The following is a 17877-nucleotide window of genomic DNA, read 5'->3' on the forward strand; positions in this document are numbered from 1 at the left end:
ACATCAGATTTGAATTCAGGAAAATGTCTTCCTGACTTCAGACTTTAAAGAGTAGGAACGCTGGGACATTACTAGAGTTCTGACATTATTTGGGTTATTAAGAAGAGTAATAAGTCACAGGTAATATTACATTTGATTTTCCCGATATTTCTGTCACCAGGCATACAGTCGGTGCCTAATGATTGAGTGATGATTACGCCTGACGCCATCACGTTGCCGGACTGCGGAGCGTTAGATTCCGAGGGTTATCATACCCGGGCAGTGACGGACGAGTCTCCCACCCGCATACGCAGATGCCGCCTCAGCCTCCGCACGTGTCACAGGCGAGGCTGGGCAGAGGCCCGGCCCCCGAGATCCGCCCCAGCTCCGGCGCTGATCACTGCAGCAACGCGCTCGGCAGGTAAAAGCGCCGTACACCTGCGCGCTGGGACCAGGGCTGTCTAGGGGCGGAGCATCCCATGACGTCACTCTTCGCCCCATTGAGCGCTAGAGCCTGCACACGGAGTTTCTAGCAATTTCTGCGGGCGAATTGGACATGTATTGAGCCGATGTCTTACATCCGCTTCTCTGTGCCTGCTTTCCCCCTCCCATCCAGCTCCCAGCAGAAGAAGCGCCTCGAGGACAGAGAGCACCTCGGTGAGCGCCCCTCACCGCCGCCGCCTGGTCCCTGCAGCAGGAGCTTTAACCAGAGCTACTTTTAGGCCGGGTGATTTGAAATCGCTCGTGCGCTTGCGCGCCCCCGCAGGACTACATTTCCCAGAAGCGAGGAGAGGACTCGGATTCCGACGCAAGGCCCGGCTGCCTCTGGGAAGGCGCAGTCGGGGAGGTGTCTGTTTTCGGCCCGTCCCTCTGCCTCAGGAGAATACTGGGGAGACATGTTCCCCTCGCGGGTGAGTGACTGTGGGCGGGAGGCTCCGGCTGGGGCCGCCCAACTGGCGGGAAGGGGCGGAGCTGGGGGAGGGAGGATGGGCCCCCAGGACGCCGGCTCCTTGTTCCGCTCCCTCTTCGGGGTCTGAGACCCAAACGTGGCGGTGGGAGGCCCCGAAAGCTGGGGTGTGAAGGATCCACAGGGACCCGTCTCTTTCGGCAAATGTAGGTTCAGTTAGGACAAGTCTGCGTATTTATGCAGAAAAGGAAGGCGTTCCACGGACGCCGGGAATGGTGAGCAAGAAATAGAGTCGGGCAGCGTAGGGGAGACGAGCTCCTCAGCGGGACTCGCTGTTACCCACTAGGGAGGGAGCCCCCGTGAGGTTGGGGCGGGTCCTGGCAGCCTAAATCCTGAAAGCGACTCAGCCCTGCCAGAGCGGGTTAGCTGTAGGGGGGGTGGGAAGCGTGGCGGAGCTAGCGGAGCAGCCGCTTGATGTAGGGGGAGGGGAGGGAGCGCCCTGCAGGTCGGACCCAAAGGAAGGCAGCAGCCTCGGGAGGGCCACAAGTAGATTTTGGGGGGTTTCTGACCGGGCGTGGCGGGGAGCCTGAGGCTTCCACACAGAACCTCCCGGCAGGTGGGGCCACGGAGCGGAGCTGCGCTCTCTCCGCGCTCTCTCCCCGTTTGCGCAGGGATCAGTTCTTTAGTTTCTCTTGGTCCAAAACACCATCAGGGCCTCATCGTTCCCTGTTGTTTTAATTCTGTTAATTTTAATTTAATTTCTTAAATCTTTTGAAAAGTGGGTCGGAGGTCCCTAAACAGAAGGGGGTCTATGGGTCCAAAGCTGAAATTTTGGGGCCCATTCCCCAAATTTGCTAAGTGGGAGTGAAATACAGTGTCTGGGGGCTTGGAGTGTTAAGTGAAGCCAACTTTGGGCGATATCACAAGGGCACAGAGTTAGTTACAGGCCGCACTAGCAGAGATGAGCCCAAAGTCAGTCTGTGACTTACTGCGTGCCTCCTCTCCTATCATTATGAAATTTTTTTTAAAAATGTATTTCTTAATAGCTCTTTTTTTTTTGTTTGTTTTTCCAAATACATGCAAAGATCATTTTCAACATTCACCTTTGCAAAACCTTGTGCTCAGATTTCTCCCTCCCTCTTACAAGACTTCCCCCTCTCCTAGAGAACAAGCAATCTGATACAAATTAAAAATATTTAGAAGAGTCATGTGCATTTCTTCTAAATATTTTCCCATATTCATCATCAGTCAATATTTATTAAACATTCTGTGCGTAGGCCTTGTACAAGAGCTAAACATGCTGAGGAAGACTCAAAAAATACAGTCATAATGGCATTAATTAATAAAAATGCATTACATGAAACCACATGGCATGAGACAGTTGCTTCCATACAAACAATGTTATAAAAGTAACAATGTTATATTTCACATTTCACAACTCATACCCCCAACACTGTATATTCTGGGCTACCCTCATTATCATGTTTTAATTAATTATGCTTTTGTGAAACTATGCTAGACAGAGCAGGGTTATAAGTAGAAGTGCTGCTGTCATCCCAAAGTGGGATTATAAGAATTCAAGCCATTCTCTAATTCATAAATGGTCAAAGGATATGAACAGACAGTTTTCAGATGAAGAAATTGATTGTCCAATTTTCACTGTGAACATTTGGAGCTAAGAAACTGGCAACTAATAGGTATCACAGTTAGAATTTGAATCCAGATATCCTGGTTCTTTCTAAATTCAAGTGGATACTCTACATTTCATCACAAGGAAAATTATGTGTGTATGTGTGTGTGTATGTGAGCGTATGCATGCATATATGTGTAGATATATATAATTATACACACATATATATACATTTCTATGTGTGTATAGGTGTATAGGTATATATGTGTGTATATCTTTTTTTTAAACAGTTCTACCAACAGTGACTTTGTTAGTATTGCTGCTTTTCCCATAGTCTCTCCAATATTTGCCATTTCTTTTTTGATTTAAAAAAATTTTTATTAAAGCTTTTTATTTAAAAAAACATATGCATGGATAATTTTTCAACACTAACCCTTGCAAAACCTTCCGTTCCAAATTTTTCCCTTCTTCCCACCACCCCCTCCCCTAGATGGCAGGTAGTCCCATTCATGTTATGTTAAAATATATGTTAAATCCAAATATGTATACATTTATACAGTTATCTTGCTGCACAAGAAAAATTGAATCAAGGGGGGTTAGGGGGAATCTGAAAAAGAAAACAAAATACAAGCAAACATCAATAGAAAATGTGAAAATGCTCATGTCTGGTTTTTTTTAGTTGATTTACTAGCATTTTTTAAATATGTCATATTTTATCCAAAGAGTAAGAGGTTTTTTCCTTCATTGCCTTTGCTGTTTGCTCCAATTACTCTTTCTTCTCATTGCTGTAGCTAACATTTCTAGTATGAAAATGGTGAAAGTGGTCATCCTTGTTTCATCCCTGATCTTACTGGGAAGGTTTCTGGCTTATATTCATTATAGAGTTTGCTGTCTGAAAATGTTAGATAGATAATAATTATCATTGTAAGGAAATGTCTATTCCTATTCTCATAAGAGGTTTTAATAAGCATGAATGCTTTATTTTTTAAAAGCTTTTTTTTGCATCAATTGAGATAATCATATGATTGCTTTCAGTTTTGTTATTGATGGGATCAATTTTACTGAAATTTAGCTAATCTTGAATCAGCCGTGTATTTCTGAGATAAATCAAACTGAGTCATAGTATATTATCCTTATGATACATTTCTATAATCTTCTTCCTAATATTATATTTAAAATTTTTGCATCAGTATTCCCATTGGAATGTATGAAAGTAGTGTGTAATTTTCTGTCTTTATTTGCTTTCCTAGTTTAGCAATTAATACCATACTTATGGCAAAAAAGGAATTTGATGGTACTTCCTTTAATTATTTTCCCAAATAATTTATATAGTATTGGAATTAATTGTTCTCCAAATTGTTAAAATTAACTTGTGAATGCATTTGATCCTGTGGATTTTTTCTGACTAGTTCATTGATGACATGCTCAGTTTTTTGTTCTCTAAAATTTCATTATATAGTTTATTTTCTGTTCCATTCATCTGGCCATTTTATACTCTTATAGATATTCATCCATTTCCTTTAAGTTTTCATATTCATTGGCATATGGTTGGGCAATCTCTCTCCTCTTGAGAGATGATAATTTCAGCCTATTCATTTTTGATAATGGTAAATTGGTTTTCCTTCTTTCATTTTTTTGGTAGGTGATGTTGGAGTGACACATGGAATTTATTGACTATAGGGATCTGTACCATCACCCGCCATATAAAGAGACCTTTTTCTCAGGTCCAGGTATTTGCTGACCTTGGCCAGGGCACCATGAAAGTTGGGGTTTCTGGGGAGTAAATGTGAAACAACAAATAGAATCCAGAATCCCCAGCTTCCTGATTCTTGTTAGACCCAGTTGCTCTCATCATTCTTGTCTGGATCGCAGGTGCTGATTTTCTGGGCCAAAGTCTCTGCCACAAGCAAAGGGAAGACAACATCAGCATAGCCCTTAACTGGCTTCTCTTCCATTCTGATCTTACCCCAGGACACAGCGACGTCCAGACTCGGACCCCAGTCTGCACCTTCGCAGCATAATCGGCTCGGTTCTCATGAGCGCCATGGGGTGTCAGCAGGCCTTCCCAAGGACAATCCGACCCACCAGAAAATGACTTTACAAAGCTAGAATAAATGACAGAATTCTTCTGGAAAATCAATAGATCAAGATTTCAAGGGAAATTAATGAATATAAAATGCAGAGGAAGCTGGCCTAGCTGTGTCAGACCTAAAACTGGGTTTTCAAACTAGGTTATCAAAACCAGTTGTGACCGGCTCAGAAATAGAGTCGTCATCAGTGGAAGAGTAGATTAGGTTTTCTAGATTTGGGAAATTATATAATTGGGAAAAGACATCACATGTGTAAAAATTTTTGTAATGGCAAGAACCTGGAAAATGACTTGCTGAATAAATTGTGGTATATTAATGTAATGAAAATATTATTCAGTACAATATATTGAATAGACTGATTTCAGAAAAGCCTGAAAAGACTCGCATGACATTATGTTAAATGAGGTGAGTATTACCAAGAGAACATTGTACACAGCAACAAGATATGATCAATTGGGATGAACTTGGCTCTTTCATCACAGAGATGATTTAAGCCAGTTCCAGAACACATGTGATGGGTGGAGCCATCTGCATCCAGTGAAAGGGCTGTGGAAATGGGAGGTGAATTAAAACATAGTATTTTCACCTTTTTTTGGTTATTTACTTCTTTTTTTCCCCTCATTTTTTCCCCCTGTTTTGCTCTGGTTTTTCTTCCATAGCATGATAAAGGTGGAAATATATTTAGAAGAATTGTATATGTTTAACCTATATTGGATTACTTGCTGTCCATGGCAGGAAGAAGGTGCATAGGGAGGGAAAAAAATTTGGAACACAAGGTTTTGCAGGGGTAAATGATGAAATTACATACATTTTGAAAAACCAAAATATTACATTAAAAACTAAAAAAGGAAATAAAATAAAAATATAAAAACTATTTCATTTTTTGGTTACATTTTGGGTTCTAAGTGTCTCCTTCCCTTCCTTCCCATCCTCTCTTAGTAGAATTTCTTTTATCTGTCAGGATATGGTACTTTGATGTTTCAGAAATTACTGACATTCCAAGATGTTGCTGTGGAATTCACCCAGGAGGAATGGAGCTATTTGGATCCTGGCCAGAAGGACATGTACAGGGACGTGATGCTGGAGAACTATGAGAACTTTGTCTCTCTTGGTAAGCTAACTTCTTTTCAGTTATCCAATCATCATTCATTCAGCTATGACTGAGTACTATGAATTATGGTAGTCATTAAGTGACAAAGGAAAAATTAGACAGGTCCTGTCCTCATGGAATGTCTCTGTACTATTCAGAGACCCCCCCAGAATCTAGATTTCAGTACAAAACAAGTCTTCTCTAAGGAGATGGCAATAGCAGGTAGGGATAAGGAAAAGCCTCATTCCAGAGATGGCTATTCCTCGGCTAAGCTGTGAAGGTAATTAGGGTTTCAAATGTTGAAGAGCAAAGAGCAGGACATGGCAGATTTGGGGGAGCATCCCATGGTAACCTGCAGAGATGGCAGGGAGAGCATCACATGTGAGCCACTGCAAGGTCAGTAAATTCCTTCTGTCCATGGCTGTGGGGGGCTGAGGAGCTTGGCTGAATTTGAGTTTGCTGGACAGGAAGGGAGAGTCACACAAATACCTTTCACATAGAGATGTCCTCAGACCTTTGGGCAGTTTGTGAGCAGTTATTGCTCTTCCCAGACAAAATGTCCTTTGTCCAGCTGGAAATCAGCAGCTTCATTCTGCAGCCCTACAGGTTCTCCTTCCACACTCTCTGCTGAGCCAGGCTTCAGGTTCTCCACAGATTCCCCAGGACAGAGAAGGAAAGACTTCTCCCAGCAGACTAGGAGTGGGTGAATGTGACCCCATCCGTCCTGTGTCTACACCAAAGGCTCTGTCCCTTACCTCACATTTGTTGAGGGAAACTTCCTTCAGGGGTTAATGATGTTTCTCCACTGGCATTTCCAGACATGTCCCTTTTCCTTAGAGAGAGAGACCAGGACTGAGTTCTGAGGTGTCTCTGTGTTCTCAGCACTTCCCACTTATTTCTCCTTGAGTAGGACTTCCAGTAACTAAAGCAACTGTGATTTCTCAGCTGGAGAGACATGAAGCCCCCTGGCTATCAAGGGAAGAAGACCCCAGATGCATTTCTGAGGGTGAGTAATAAACAGGCAGGCAGGAGCTGCAGTCCCCCTAATGCCAGCCCTGGATTGAAGGAGCCTCAGGGTTCTGAGTTCCAGTCTAACCTCAGACACTTCCCAGCAGTGAGACCCTGGACAGGTCCCTTAACCATGTGAGTCTCATCTGTGACACGATGTGGAGAAGAAAATGGCAAATTCCTCTGAGATATGAATCTCTGCCAAGAAAAACCTCAGAGGGGCTTACAAAGAGTGAAATGCAGCTGAAATCCCCTGGCCCAGAAATCTAGGTAGAGAGAGGACTCACTGCCAGCAGGAGCTTGACTGGGTCATTAGAGTGAAATGTTGGGCCTGGAGCTCTCTTTCAGGGTCCATAGGCCTGAGGAGAGGAGCTGTGGTTGTCTTTCCTGCACTGCTCCTGTAACTTCACCTTTCATGTCAAGAAATGGTTTTCTTTCTTTCTTTTTTTTTTTTTATACATGACCAAACCGTTATTTTGCTGTACAAAAAGAATCAGACTCTGAAATATTGTACAATTAGCTTGTGAAGGAAATCAAAAATGCAGGTGGGCATAAATATAGGGATTGGGAATTCAATGTAATGGTTTTTAGTCATCTCCCAGAGTTCTTTCTCTGGGCGTAGCTGGTTCAGTTCATTACTGCTCCATTGGAAATGATTTGGTTGATCTCATTGCTGAAGATGGCCAGGTCCATCAGAACTGGTCATCATCTAGTATTGTTGTTGAAGTATATAATGATCTCCTGGTCCTGCTCAAGGAAATGGTTTTTTACTGAATCTGCCCTTGTATTTCTCTCTCGTCTCAGAAAAAGCTGTAATTCTTCTTGAGCACACTTAGCCTTCTAGCTGTATGTTAGGTCCTATCCTTTCTTTCTTTGATTGTTTTCTTAAATTATTAGGTTATTTTTTTCTCTTCGAAGAATCTTTTCTGAGAGATAAAGGGAAAAGAACTTTCAAGTATAATTAAGTCTGACCTCTATTTTAAAAAATCAGACCATGGCTGTATCTTGCTGCCGATTTTATCTTCCTTCCAATTTGTCTCATTCTTTTTGGTGACAGATTCTATAAAGATAACATCTCTACCTTTATCCACTTCCTAATTTCCTTTCTCATCTTTAATTTGTGCTGTCTCTTTCTACTGCTTCATGAAAAATTATCTTTAAGATCATTTAATAATAATTATATATATATTTATGTAACAAAAATAATGACTTTAATAATAGCTATAACTAATAAACTAGTAGTATGTTTACTATTCCTTAACCAGCATTTGGAATGTATGATGTTTTTATTGTTCCAATTTTTGAATAAGGCCTGTGGATATACATAACATAACTTCCCCATGGTAAACTACCTGGAACAACTGGAATTCACAGTTTGGCCTTTTAACTCAAAAATGTTAGGGATTCTGTTAGTGCAGGGAAATATAAGATATGAAATCATGCTCCAAGGATTTGAAGTGTTACCAAGTATAAAGAGTGCCAGCTTTCCATTTAGCAGAGCTGGGTTCAGAGCCTGCCTCTCACACTTACTAAGTGTGACATTGGACAATTCACTTCACCTGTTAATGCTCCTTTTCTATTGAGGTCTTATCCAACACTTTGTGGATCATCCTAGAATGATCTACCATTTCCTTCTCCAGCTCATGTGACAGTTGGGGAGACTGAGGCCAACAGGATTAAATAACTATGCAGGGTGTTTCAACTAGAAAGTGTCTGAGATCCAATTGAACTTGAACTCAGGAAGATGAGTCTATACACTCTGGCAGTAACACATCGCTATTCAATGGTCTCAGCAGCTCTCAAGCTATGGCTTTGACAACTCTGAGATACCACTACACACCTGACAGATTGGCTAATATGACAGGAAAAGATAATACGGAATGTTGGAGGGGAATGTGGGAAAACTAGGACACTGATACATTGTTGGTGGAATTGTGAATACATCCAGCCATTCTAGAGAGCAATTTGGAACTATGCTTAAAAAGTTATCAAACTGTGCATACCCTTTGATCCAGAAGTGTTACTACTGGGCTTGTATCCCAAAGAGATTTTAAAGAAGGGAAAGGGATCCACATGTGCAAAAATGTTTGTGGTGGCCTTCTTTGTAGTGGCCAGAAACTGGAATCTAAGTGGATGCCCATCAATTGGAGAATGGCTGAATAAATTGTGATATATGAATGTTATGGAATATTATTGTTCTGTAAGAAATGACCAGCAGGATGAATACAGAGAGGCCTGGAGGGACTTACATGAACTGATGCTGAGTGAAATGAGCAGGACCAGGAGATCATTATATACTTCAACAACCATACTATATGAGGATCAATTCTGAATGACGTGGGTCTCTTCGACAGTGAGATGAATCAAATAACCTCCAATAGAGCAGTAATGAATAGAACCAGCTACAGAACTCTGTAGCTGAAGAAGAACTCTGGGAAATGATTATGAACCATTATATAGAATTCCCAATCCCTCTATTTTTGTCTGCCTGCATTTTTTATTTCCTTCACAGGCTAATTGTATACTATTTCAGAGTCTGATTCTTTTTGTACAGCAAAACAACTGTATGGACATGTATACATATATTGTATTTAACTTATACTTTAACGTATTTAATATGTATTGGTCAACCTACCATCTGGGGGAGGGGATGGAGGGGAAGCAGGAGTTGGAACAAAAGGTCTTGCAACTGTCAATGCTGAAAAATTACCCAGGCATATATCTTGTAAATAAAAAGCTTTTTTAAAAAAACCAAAAAACTTTATAGAAGGCAGCAACCTTCTATAGGGAGTTTCTTCATGTAGGAATTGGTTATATCTATAAAATCACAGCTTCAATCACTATAACCATTGTTATGGTTGCATGATTGTAATGTAATACTCTGTGATTTTAGAATTAATTTTTCTCTCTGAAAAGTTAACTGTTTTTGAAGTCTTGGTCAGTTCTTACTTTCCCCTCACCTGTTTTTTGGCTTCTGCTCCCTCTTGATCATGTTTCTTTTACCTTGTCTATATCAGTCACTCTTCTTCCTAATGGAGGTGACTGAATCTAGAATTGGACATAAAGTAGTTTTCTTTTCCCTACATCCTTGAGCACTGATGCTGACATTTTTTTGTGTTCCTTTCAGATTCCCCTGTTGAAAAAAGAGAATGTGAATCCAAGGAGTCAACTCCAAAACAGTATATTACTATCAGAGAGACATCCAGAGAGGGACTCATTAAGAATGATTTCTACAAATCTAAATTGGAAGAAGCTTGTAATTATGACACTGGATTAGAAAGGCAGATAAACAACCTGGAAAGACAGTCCATGAAGCTAGTAATTAAGCATAGCAAAAAGTCACGTAGCAGAATTTCCGTGGTGAAGAATTTTTGTAAGTTTAATAAGTACAAGAAGCTTTTCCATTATTACTCAAAACTGAATCATTACCATAGAATGTGTTCTCAAGGAGAACCTCATAGAATTAATGAATGTGACAAAACCTTCCACATCAATTCAGACTTTAGTATACAGAGAGGAATTCATGCTGGAGTGAAAGCTCATAAATTTGGTGAATATGATAATGCATCTGGCTGCAAATCATACCTTGGAGTTCGACAAAAAAATCTTCAAGAAGAAAAGCCTATTAAACGATATTATAATGGTAGCAAAACTTTTAGGCAGAGAGGATATTTTTCTCCACATAATAGACTTCCTTCTGAAGAGAAACCCTATAAATGTAACGAATGTGGGAAAACTTTCAGCCTTAAGGAAACCTTTAATAAACATAAGAAAATTCACATTGGAATGAAACCCTATAAATGTAATGAATGTGGAAAAGCTTATAAGGACAAAGCATCCTTTAATAGACATGAGCGAATTCATACTGGAGAGAAACCTTATCAATGTAATGAATGTGGAGAAGCCTTCAGGTTGAAAAGAAGCCTTGTCGTACATGGAACAACACATAGTGGGGAAAATCCCTATAAATGTAATGAATGTGGAAAAACCTTCACTCGTATGGATCACCTTAAGAGGCATGAGAAAATTCATACTGGAGAGAAACCATTTATATGTAAAAAATGTGGAAAAGCCTTCATGTTTAAGGGAATCCTTGATATACATGAGGTAATTCATTCTGAACAGATGCCTTATAAATGTAATGTATGTGGGAGAGCCTTCAAACTCAAGGGACCCCTGATTATACACCAGAGAATTCATACTGGAGAGAAACCGTATAAATGTGATGAATGTGGAAAAGCCTTCACTCAGAAGTATCACCTTAATATGCATAAAAATATTCATACTGGAGAGAAACCCTATAAATGTAATGAATGTGGAAAAGCCTTTACTCAAAAGTATCACTTGAATATGCATGAGAAAATTCATACTGGAGAGAAACCATATATATGTAAAGACTGTGGGAAAGCCTTCATGTTTAAGGGAAGGCTTGATATACATGAGGTAATTCATACTGGACAGAAGCCTTATAAATGTAATGAATGCGGGAAAGCCTTCCGCCAGAAGGGAAGCCTTAATTCACATAAGAGAATTCATACTGGAGAGAAGCCCTTTCAGTGTAATGAATGTGGAAAAGCCTACCAGCAAAAGGGAGGCCTTAATTCACATAAGAGAATTCATACTGGAGAGAAACCCTTTAAATGTAATGAATGTGCAAAAGCCTTCAGGGACAAAGCAGGCCTTAATTCACATAAGAGAATTCATACTGGAGAGAAACCATTTAAATGTAATCAATGTGGAAAAGCCTTCAGGGAGAAAGGCAGTCTTAATTCACATAGGAAAAGTCATAACTGATATGAAACTATCTATGTAATGAATGTGGAAAAACCTTCAAAGTTAAGGAACATCTTAACTGACATAAAACTCATACTGATGTGAAACTCTATATATGTAATGATTGTGGAAAAGTCTTCAAATGTAAGGAAAACCTTAATTTACATAAGAGATTTCTTATTGGAAAGAAACCTTAAAAATGCAAGGAATGTAGAAAACCGTTAAAATGGATAGAAACTTTAAAAAATAAATTCCTTCTGGAGGGAAATCCTTTGAATGTACTGATGTTGAAGCAGACTATGGCTGAAATCCAAACTGTGCAAAATAAAAAATGAGAAATTAAGAAAACTTTCTTGTACAGTTCAAACCTTAACTTATATCAAATAATGTATCCTGGTGAGAAATGTAAGGGTAAAGAATGTGAGAAAGCATTCAAATAGCAGGCACACTTTATTTTACATGAAAATATCTTCACTGGCTCAAGCTGATATAATACCTTAGACAGTCATACTAATTGAGCAATTGGATTTGGGTGAACAATCTTATATAACCAGTGGACGTGGAGGAGTTGGGGGACAAGATCCAAGGAAGAGTAGATTGAAATATTGACACTTCTGGGCAAATGTTGTGTCATGATAACTAGATAATCTCAGAGGTTAAACACAGTGTAGATGAGAAAGCCAAGTAAACTCCAGTTTCATATTATTCTATTCAAATAAGACAAGTTCTCCTTGTTTAATTATCCTGATAATTAGTACCAGATAAACTCATTTAAAGTCCAGATCATAAATACTAGCCCTTATTATCTCAGTTTTTCTAATTAATTGTAAAGATAATTTTTAATCTGTTTCCCCCCCCCCCACTTAATGATACTGTATTTTTTTCCAATTATATATGAAGATGATTTTCAACCTCCCTATTACCTATCTCAGCTGGTACTCCAACCTTGGCTTTCTCTGAGGAAGGAAGAAGGGAGAGTCTTGGCTATCTGCCTTGTCCTCTGGGTGTCACTATCTCTGTTATGGAGAAAGAAGATAAAACTACACATCCTAGGTGTCCTAACAAGGTTCTTGCTTGTTCTTCATTCCTGAAGATTAATTACCTCAGGGAGGGGATCCCCTGACAGGAAAATAAATTAGACTTGAGTGAGGGAAGGCAGTGCAAGGTCAGCAGCCTCCCTTTGTTTTCTAAAACTGGGTCTAGTGGCCAGATTTAGATGAGGACGACTGTAATTAGCCCTGGACACAAGAGGAGACCTTAAGTCATCATCTTTAACAGCTCTCAGTTTTTCTAGGCAATGCCTATTCAGTGATTAAGGCTGGTAAGGCTCTGGTGATCAGAAGAACTGAGCTGAATCCTGGCTGTCTGACTTGTTTTCCTCACTTAGGGCAACTTATTCAACCTTTTCTGGGCCTCAGTTTCCTCATTTATAAAGTTAGAGGCTTGAACTAGACAAGGGTAACTTAATAGTTTTTTGCAACTCCCTGCACCAGCCTGCATCTACCTGAGAGTCCATCAGCAGGGTCTCTTGCCGTTTTGGGGGTTCACATCATTGCTTTGCAAAAGTCCATGTATTCTCTAAACTTTAATAGAAATTTAGTTTCTAATTTTCTGGTTCTGATTGTTTTTCACATTTTATGTTTTATTTTACTAATTAGTATTATTTCAGTAAGATATGGTTGGGAAAAGTCATGGTTTGAATTTGTTCCTTATCTTTTCAAAAGAAGATTCATCCTCTTGTGCCACAGTTTCCTTTTTATGGTCCTGCTTCAGTTTCCCTAATTATTCTGCCTCATTTCCTTGAATTTTTATTCCTCAGTCCCCCTGGTTCCAACACCACCCCTCCCTCCTAATCATCAGGGTGTTTGATCCAGATAAGAAAGACATCTTAGACATCATAACCCTGGAACTTCCCAATTTATCAGAATCTCCCATGCCTCCCCCCATTCTGTTGAAGTGCCCAGGTGAGAGAAAAACAGGGCAGTCAAAATAATGAAGTTTTAAGAGCGTTTATTACTGGCCAGTACTGATCCCCCAACACCAAGACTGGAGGAGTCAGTAATGAGTGACCTCAGGGCCATATATTTATAGAAAGAAGAGAGAGACATTAAAATATTTCTTGACACATTTGTCATAATAAAAGAATTTCTATTCTAAACAGGAGGCAAAAAGTTATCACTCTTAGGGGGTCATTCCCAAACAGCAACAGCAGTATTTCTTTAAGCTTATCAGGTTGTTAAGGTCTTGGGTCTGTCGGGACAGCACATCTAGGTTGTTAAAAATACCATCAGCATTAGGGAATGAAGAACTAGTAATAAGCTTCTAACTACAAAGATTCAGTATTATGTTTCTCACGGTCCCATTTGGGGAGCTTTTCCACTTTACTCCCCCTTTTCTTGAGACCATCAGAGACTGGACTCATCAGAGGCCAGGGTAGAGTAAGTGACCCTGGCAACAAACAACAGCCTGGATCCTCTTCCTGATATATGTGGTTAAACAATCAAACAAGGGGCAATCAGTAGATCCAGCAGAAACAAGGGAAGGGGGCCTAGCAAGGAGGTCACGAGATGTTACCCAAGGGGAGCAATTGAAAAGTGCCAGGGACCAAGACATTGATTGGCATTGAGGGACTCTCTTATTACCCCAGAATTGTTATCATAGAAACAGCAAGCTGCCCCAAGAGCCACACGTACCCCTTCTTGCTTAAGATAGAGAAAATCTAGGCCCCGACGATTCTGTAGGGCCACCTCTGCCAAGAATTGTAGGGAGTTCTCCAAGAAGGATATGTGATTTTCCAGGTCCTTTAAATCCTGGTCCACCTGGGAACCCAGAGCCAACAGCTGGCAATCCCCATGGGTCAGGGCAGCCGTCCTCAACGTGGAGCCTGCTATCCTCAACCTAGCTAGGAGCGGAACTAGAGTAGGAGCAGCCCTGCTTGCCCTATCTAACAGACCAAAAGGTCCTTCGGCCCCTTCTTCAGAATACAGAGAGACCCGAGGGAGCAGGAACACATGTGGGCAAAGCTCGGGGGATTCTTCCAAGGCCAAAGCGAATTCACTGATACAAAGGGTTAACCCTGTGGAACACGCAAAGATAGGACCCTGTTGGGTCCATATTAGGGAGTTTACGATATTCCTGTGGGGGGGAACCTCGGTAACCCCACACAGTGCTTTTTGGGGAGCGCTGCAGATGGTAGCCTCCGACTTGATGCACCGAGCCCCACCCTCCACCCCTCCCAAAGTTCCCTGGGAACGTGGGGGGGGGGGGGGGAGGCAGGTTCTCAGGGAGAGTGAAAGATTCAGGATGGAGGGGGCTCTGTCCCCTAGGTGGCACCTATGCCCACAAGGGAGGGGGGTGAGTGGGGGGCTGCTCAGGGTTATCAGCCCCGTATCCCATCAGCTGACACAAAGGCCCCATAGGGAGACAGTGGTCCCCCGGGGAGGAGGGGCTCAGAAGGTGTTGTCGTGGTTTCCCCCTCCAGGCGAGAAGTGGTCATGGCTGGTCTCTGGGGTAAATGAGGGGACTAATAACTGCATTAGGGCCTTGGGGGATGTTTTCCCTGGGGAAGGAGCAGGGCAAGGCCTCATCGTCGGCCACCCTCACTGCTGAGGGGTCGGAGGATGAGCTGGTAAGGGCCAGCGGGGTTCCAATGCAGAGCCACGAGGAAATGTCCTGGTCAGGATCCAATCCCCCGGTTGGAGGTCCGGCCCGGCAGGTGGGGGCGGGGGAGGCCGGGCAGAGGCTCGATAGAGAACCCTGACCACTGCCCGCGTGTCCTGGAGGCCTGCAGGGCCTTGAAAGGGGAACCATTAGTAACATCCTAAGAGCCGTCCTGCCCCATGCGGGGAAGGACGGGGGTGGGGCACCAAATAGGCTCCTCCCCAGGTCTCGCCAGCTCCCGGTGGAGCTCAGAAATGTGCTCCTTAAGTGTCCCGTTCATGCTTCTCCCTGTCCCGAACCCTGCGGTCCATAGGCACAGTGCAGGCGCCCTCGGACCCAAGGGCCTGGGCCAGGGACCGAACAACGTCAGAAACAAAAGCTGGGCCTTTGTCAGACCTGAGAGAGAAAGAGAGTCCAAACCAGGGGATGATTTCAGTCACAAGTTTCTTGGCAACGACCAAAGCAGATTCAGATTTTAAAGGAAAGGCTTCGGACCAACCTGGAAGGTGTCAACAAAAAGCAAAAGAAAACAATGTCCTTGAACCTGGGTTTCCATGTCCATGAAATCGACTTCCCGGTGTCCCAGGGTGTGAGTCCTTGGGGGCGCAGAGCAGGCACAGTGCGGAGATGGGCAGGGTTCACGTTGGCACAGGTCAGGCATCGGCGGGCAGCAGTCTCAGTGAGGGATTCCATCCCAGGTAAGAAAAAGGAACGGGAAAGCGGATCATGTAAGGAAGTCCACCCAAGTGAGTTAGAGAGTGCAGTTCTGAAACAAAGGATAGCTCAAGGCTTTAGGAAGAATCACACATCCTTCTGAAGGGCGCCACCAGCCCTGGCCATCAGCAAGCCCAGGAGGATCTTGAGGCCCGTAGGAGGGTCGGTTGCCCATAGGTTTCATTGAACTCCCTCTTATCTGGAGTTGGCACATTTACAAGTAACTAGCTCTACGTTATATCAGTTCTAATGAACAGATGGGGGTGTGTGTGTCCGAACAGGGGAACTGAGGCAGAACAATTCAAGAAAACTGAGGTAGGGCCATTTAGGGGAACTGAGGCAGGACCATTAAGGGAAACTGGGGAAGGACCATTAAGGGAACTGTGGCACAACAGTTCAAATCACAGAATTACCTTCCCCTAGATACCTGGAAGGTCCCAGAATCATAATGTTGCCAACCCTATTTGAGGCAGATAAACCAAAATAGAAGTAGAAAAATGCAAGGACTTAGATGGCAAGGGCAAGTCTCTCCCTGACAACCCCAAAGGCTTCCTGTTGCCACATTACAGATGGAGCACCATCTCAGCCAGAGAATCCAGTCTGAGATGGACAGTTCACTGTAACTTAGGTGGTCTGCAGTCATTTGTGCACTTAACTCAGCCTCTGCATATAGAGCAGCAGGGCTCAATCAGTCATGCTGCCCAGTCAGAGGGGCAACCCATTCCAGGGGAGAAGGGTGAGGCTTGGAGTAGCTCCACCTGTCCCTGCCCAGGATACAGATTTCTGAGCAGAGCTATGAGAGTATGCATAGTTAGATCATCAAGGTAGGCAAACTCTAGACTTTAGAGGCCTGAAACATCCTTTGAGAAGGCTGAGATATCAGTTAAGAACCTGGGGTTACAGGACTGGAGACTGTCAAGTCCCAAGGTGCCTGATTTCTGGTTTTTGTCTGCCAGGGCAACTCCAAGAGAATAAGGGTTTTCAAAGTCAAAGCATAACCAGCAGTCACATCCCAGTAGGTTTAAGCAAGGAGTAAAAACAAAAAAAGACCTGCTTAAAGGACTTCTAATTCAATCTGAACTAGTGAGAGAGGGGGTGGGCAGAAGTACCTAGAGCAAAGTGAATAGGAAACTAGGGGTTCCCATTCTTCCTCTTTCCCCAATTTCCTATCTCTTCTTCTGTCCCCTTTTCTCCCAGGCAAATGGAATCATCCAAAAAAGCAAATAAATTGTCAAATAACTGTCCCACATATAAAACCCAAGAGTGAATTCCTATACATATCACAGTAGGGTTTCCTAAAAATCATTTAAACATAACAGCAAGAGTTACACAATTTTAACAATTCCCATCCAAATCTTAACACACAGGAATAAATGACCCATGCAGGGTTTAACAGTCATTTATCAACCATTGTCCAATTCCCCATATCAGTCTATCAAGGGCAGGGGGTGAAGCATCTTGTCCAAAAATTGCTTCATGCTGATCGGGGCGAAGACAGTCTGAGATAGAAAGACTGGCACACAAGGACTGCTGCAAGATGTGGGGAGGCCAAAATAGACCGTCCAGCAGCTGCCCATGTAAAGCAATAAGCTTGTCTCACAGGACAGGCAAACGGCTGTCAGCTGTAGTCCCCATAAAAATAGCAGTTAGGGTTCACAGACCACTGTTAATTGTCCTCTCATCATTTAGAAACCTTTAAAAACCTGAATATCTTCAGACACGAATGTCTAGTAAAAGATAGATGACCAGGGTTTTTGTTGGAATCTTTACAAACTATTTCTCTGCTTGGTTCAAAGAGCTCTTGCAGCTTTGTCCTTGGCTTCTGCCTCTGCTTTCTTCAGCCTCCAGCCAGCACCAAGGTGGAAGATGCAATGAATCTCTCTTGCCTTGGAGAGAGGGCTTGTGGGCTTCCTCCCAGAGTGCTCTTCTCCGACCCCAGTCAATGTTCCCAAGAAACTCTTCCAAGCTCTAGGAGCTTCCTCCATATATATGATCTCCCAAAGGTTAACTCCTCCTTCTGGAGGCA

At 42.5% G+C, this 17877-nt stretch overlaps 1 protein-coding gene across 9 annotated transcripts in view; it reads left to right on the top strand.

The window, feature by feature from the left end:
• The first annotated feature begins 466 nt into the window (after positions 1-466).
• The window catches only part of LOC100915472 (zinc finger protein 260-like), a 77405-nt gene continuing 59994 nt past the window's right edge, over positions 467-17877 (top strand). The window contains exons 1-4 of one of the 9 annotated variants that reach the window (XM_031949856.1): positions 467-890; positions 5568-5717; positions 6607-6702; positions 9832-12289. In XM_031949856.1, the coding sequence (XP_031805716.1) occupies positions 5582-5717; positions 6607-6702; positions 9832-11498 (1899 nt within the window). In that variant the 5' untranslated portion in view covers positions 467-890; positions 5568-5581 and the 3' untranslated portion in view covers positions 11499-12289. The other 8 variants (XM_031949854.1, XM_031949859.1, XM_031949858.1 and 5 more) reach the window with 8 other exon arrangements.

The sequence above is a fragment of the Sarcophilus harrisii genome, chromosome 2 (genome assembly GCF_902635505.1).
Source record: "Sarcophilus harrisii chromosome 2, mSarHar1.11, whole genome shotgun sequence".
Taxonomy (NCBI): domain Eukaryota; kingdom Metazoa; phylum Chordata; class Mammalia; order Dasyuromorphia; family Dasyuridae; genus Sarcophilus; species Sarcophilus harrisii.